The 3971-nt window shown below is 47.2% G+C and overlaps 1 protein-coding gene across 1 annotated transcript; it reads left to right on the top strand.

The window, feature by feature from the left end:
- Positions 1 to 368: 368 nt before the first annotated feature.
- LIPT2 (lipoyl(octanoyl) transferase 2) lies at positions 369 to 2703 on the top strand. The gene is made up of 2 exons (XM_019649318.1): positions 369 to 1283; positions 1833 to 2703. The coding sequence occupies exons 1-2, from the start codon at positions 650 to 652 to the stop codon at positions 2060 to 2062; spliced, it is 864 nt and encodes a 287-aa protein (XP_019504863.1). The 5' UTR covers positions 369 to 649; the 3' UTR covers positions 2063 to 2703.
- Positions 2704 to 3971: the final 1268 nt, after the last annotated feature.

The raw sequence follows: 3971 nt of genomic DNA, 5'->3' as shown, positions 1-3971 counted from the left end.
CTGAATGAATTCAGATTTGTCATTTTAAATGACACCCCAATACAACATAATAAACGCTGTGGTCCAGATCCTTCCTCAGGACCTAGATAGTCATTCCCCAGCTTCTGGGAGTAGGTTGCTCATGGCTCATAATTCCTCTTTGGGAATCTCCCTCCATGAAAGGAAGCAGCCTTGCCAAGTTACAGCACTTCTCCAGGTATAGCCTCTATCATTTGTCAATACGCAAATATAAATTTCTGGTCCTCTTCTTTAATTTGGGACAACTCTGAAAGGTCATCCCAGGCTCAGAGTATTCTTTGGGATTGGCTGAGGATTCCGCTGAGATTGTTGTTTCTCCCTCTGCCTAATAATCCTGCTTCCATTACTTTCTTACAGGCGTGATCTTGAAAGTTAAGTCTCCAACCCCAGTGAATTTTCTGCACCTTAATCTCTTCAGACTCTTCCTTGGGGATCTTTTTTTTTTTCTTTCCATAGCAGTGATCAGTATGTGAAATAACCTTATTTATTTATACTTTAAGCCTTGCTTATTGTCTGCTGTTAGAATGTAAGCTTCCCAGGGCCATGTTTTCCCCACACACTGTGTGTGCACCACTGTGTCAAGCGTCTAGGGCACAAGCAGGCCCTAAACACTAGTTGCTGAAATGAATGAATGGAAGAGGCACACCTTGTACTGGCTCCCTGGTTCAGAATCTCTCAACAACTTGTAATACACACTTCCGAGCAGCGGCTCCGGACGTGCCCCCTAGGCCCCGCCCCTCCCGGCGCGCTCCTGCGGCCAGGCAGGAGCGAGCGCCCCGCGGACGTGGCGGCGGACACTATGCGACAACCCGCGGTACGGCTAGTGTGGATGGGTCGGGTGTCGTATGCTGAGCTGCTGGCGCTGCAGGAACGCTGGCTGCGGCGGCTGCAGGCGGAACCAGGCACCGACGCCCTGTCGGGTACTGACGCGGGCGCGCTCCTGCTCTGCGAGCCCGCAGGGCCTGTGTACACGGCCGGGCTGCGCGGTGGCCTGACACCCGAAGAGACGTCACGGCTGCGGGCCTTGGGCGCCGAGGTGCGCGCCACAGGCCGCGGCGGCCTGGCCACCTTCCACGGCCCCGGCCAGCTGCTCTGCCACCCGGTGCTCGACCTACGGCGCTTGGGCCTGCGCCTGCGCACCCACGTGGCGGCGCTGGAGGCGTGCGCCGTGCGTCTCTGCGAGCTCCAGGGTCTGCAGGGCGCCCGCGCACGGCCCCCGCCCTACACAGGCGTCTGGCTGGGCGAGCGCAAGATCTGCGCTATCGGTGAGCGTCGCGGGGCGGGGCGGGCGGGGCTGGACCAATGGAGGTGAATCTGCCGCGGGCTTTGAATCAGAACCACCCGCTGCGTTTAAGGTTTTGTTTTTTTTAAGCCACTTCACTGATCTTCTATTCAGAGCCAAAACGGCCCTCGGAGGTCATTTTGTACAACTTAACAAATGGAGAGACTCTAAAAGTGAATTGCCAGGTTACTTCACAATGTCAGGACAAGAAGGGCGCTTAGTTCTCACCCTTCTTTTTCCTAAGCATCAGAATCTCTGTGTTAAGGACGTTTTTCTGGAATCTCCATAATAAGTGCAGCTGCTGTGGAGCCACATACCACTGCCCCCTCCCCCCAACACACACACACACACACACACACACACACACACACACACTTTGTCCCCCTCTCTGATCTGTGCACAACCCCTTGGGAGCTCCAGAAACAAAGTTGGAAAATCAGAGATCTAGTCCAGTTTCCTCAACACACTGAAGGGGAACCTGAAGCTTGAGGAGAAGGGTATCGACTTTAAGACCCTTTGACTTGTCTTGCAGGAGTCCGCTGTGGAAGGCACATCACATCCCACGGCCAGGCTCTGAACTGTTCTACAGACCTCACGTGGTTTGAGCACATTGTGCCCTGCGGACTAGTTGGGACAGGCGTCACTTCCCTGAGTAAGGAACTCCAGAGGCATGTCACTGTGGATGAAGTAATACCATCTTTTCTTGAGGCTTTTAAAGAGACCTACAAGTGCACCTTGATCTCAGAGGACAGTCCCAACTGAAGAGTGTTCATGTTATCACAGCTGGAGGTCCTACCTTGGAAAGCACCAAGGCTGACTTGGAGTCACTTAAACCCAGATTCTAGATTTGGCCCTGTCATTCACTCACCATGAGACTGTGGGTAAATCAAGAAATCTTAGCCATTGTTTACATATATAACCTGGTTTATTTATATCTTGCCCACCTACCTCAGATACAGTGGATCTGAAAGTAACATGCTATATAAATATAAGGCATTAGCACTACTATTAATAACCATTTTCTAAGCTTAGAGAAACTCAGATGTCATAGGATATCATTTCTCAATTACTTACTACTTCCTCAATATTGTATTTAATTGGGCAACTCTGGGCTCCAGATCCTTTCATTTTGTAGGAATCATGTCTCAGGATGGCCCAGGTGAAGGGAATATAATGTGATACTTTCTGCAATAAAAGGAAAGAAGAAAAGCCTCTTTAAAGAATAAAATGGAGTCCTGTCTTACTGTCTTACAAGCCTGATAGCTATCTTTAGCTAAATTACCTGATGTGGGCCAGAGACTGGGGAGGAAGACAAGAATAATTTCTCACACTACAAATGCCAAAGATAGAAGTAGGTTTTTCTTATATGAGAGCTCTTAAGTATACAAGGCTGTGTACTAATTATCTATTGCTGCATAACAAATCACTCCAAAACATAAAGACTTAAAACAATAAAAATTTATTATCTCATATATATTCTGTGGGTCAGGAATTTGGAAGAAGCTTAGTTGGGTGGTTCTGGGTCAAGGTCTATCATGCGGTGCAATCAACATGTCAGCTGGGGCAGCTGTCATCTGAAGGCTTGACTGGGGCTGAAGGATCAGCTTCCAAGATGGTTCACTCACATGCTTGGTTGGTACTGGTTGTTGACAGTACCAACTGTCAACAAGATGGAAGCCACAGTGTCTTTCATGACCCGGCATTGCAAATCACAGTCATTTCTGCAGTCTCCTAATAAGTGAGCCCTACTCAGTGTGGAAGGGACTACACAAGGGTGATGGGAGGTGGGGATCATTTGGGACCATCTTGGAAACTGGCTACCACAGGCAGTTCGGGTGGAAAGAGCCTTGAATGAGAATTCAGGTGACTTGTTCCAGTCCCAGTTCTGTGGCCAGATCATTTACCTTCTCTGGGCTTCAGTTTTCCCTTACACAAGCATTGTCCAATAGAAACATAATGTGAGCCACATTATAATTTTACGTTTTTTAATGGCCACATTAGAAAAGTAAAAAAACAGGTGACATTAATTTTAATAACATTTTAATTAACCCAGTAGACCCCAAATATTGTCAATATAAAAATATTACATTTCTTTTTTCATACTAAATCCAGATATTCGTGTGTATTTTACACTTACAGCACACCTTACTATGTACTACACTTTAGATGTTCAGTAGCCATATGTGGCTAGTGACTGCCATATTGGAAAGTGCAGCTTTAGACATTTTTGTATCTAAAGTCCTTTTTGAGCTCCCAGGTTTGTGTGGCCTCAGTGGCTTCTTAGAAGAGAGGTGGGTCTTACCACATCTGAGGTTTGGTTTTGACTCTGCACATAATTTATATCAGTTATTCAAGCTGAAAGGGACTTTAGAAGTATATTCTTGTTCCCTCATTGTGTAAAGATGAAACCAAGACTTTGGAAGAACCTTGCTCAAGGCCACACAGTAAATTAATGAGAAAGCCAGAAATAGGTCCTAGGTATCAGCCTCTTTCTCATGCTCTTTTCCTACTGTGAACACTGACTTAAGAGCTCAGGACAATATGCTTTACATCTCATAGACATTCAGTCAGCATTAGGTGATTGGTGGTTTGTCCATCCATAATTTGCCCATATTCTTTCTAGGCCTTAGTTTCCCACCCATGGAGCCAACAGTGCTGTTGTAGGAGTTTG

The sequence above is a fragment of the Hipposideros armiger genome, unplaced genomic scaffold, assembly GCF_001890085.2.
Source record: "Hipposideros armiger isolate ML-2016 unplaced genomic scaffold, ASM189008v1 scaffold_132, whole genome shotgun sequence".
Classification (NCBI taxonomy): Eukaryota; Metazoa; Chordata; class Mammalia; order Chiroptera; family Hipposideridae; genus Hipposideros; species Hipposideros armiger.
The sequence above is the reverse complement of the archived record's forward strand: the minus strand, read 5'-3'. Positions and strand labels throughout refer to the sequence as shown.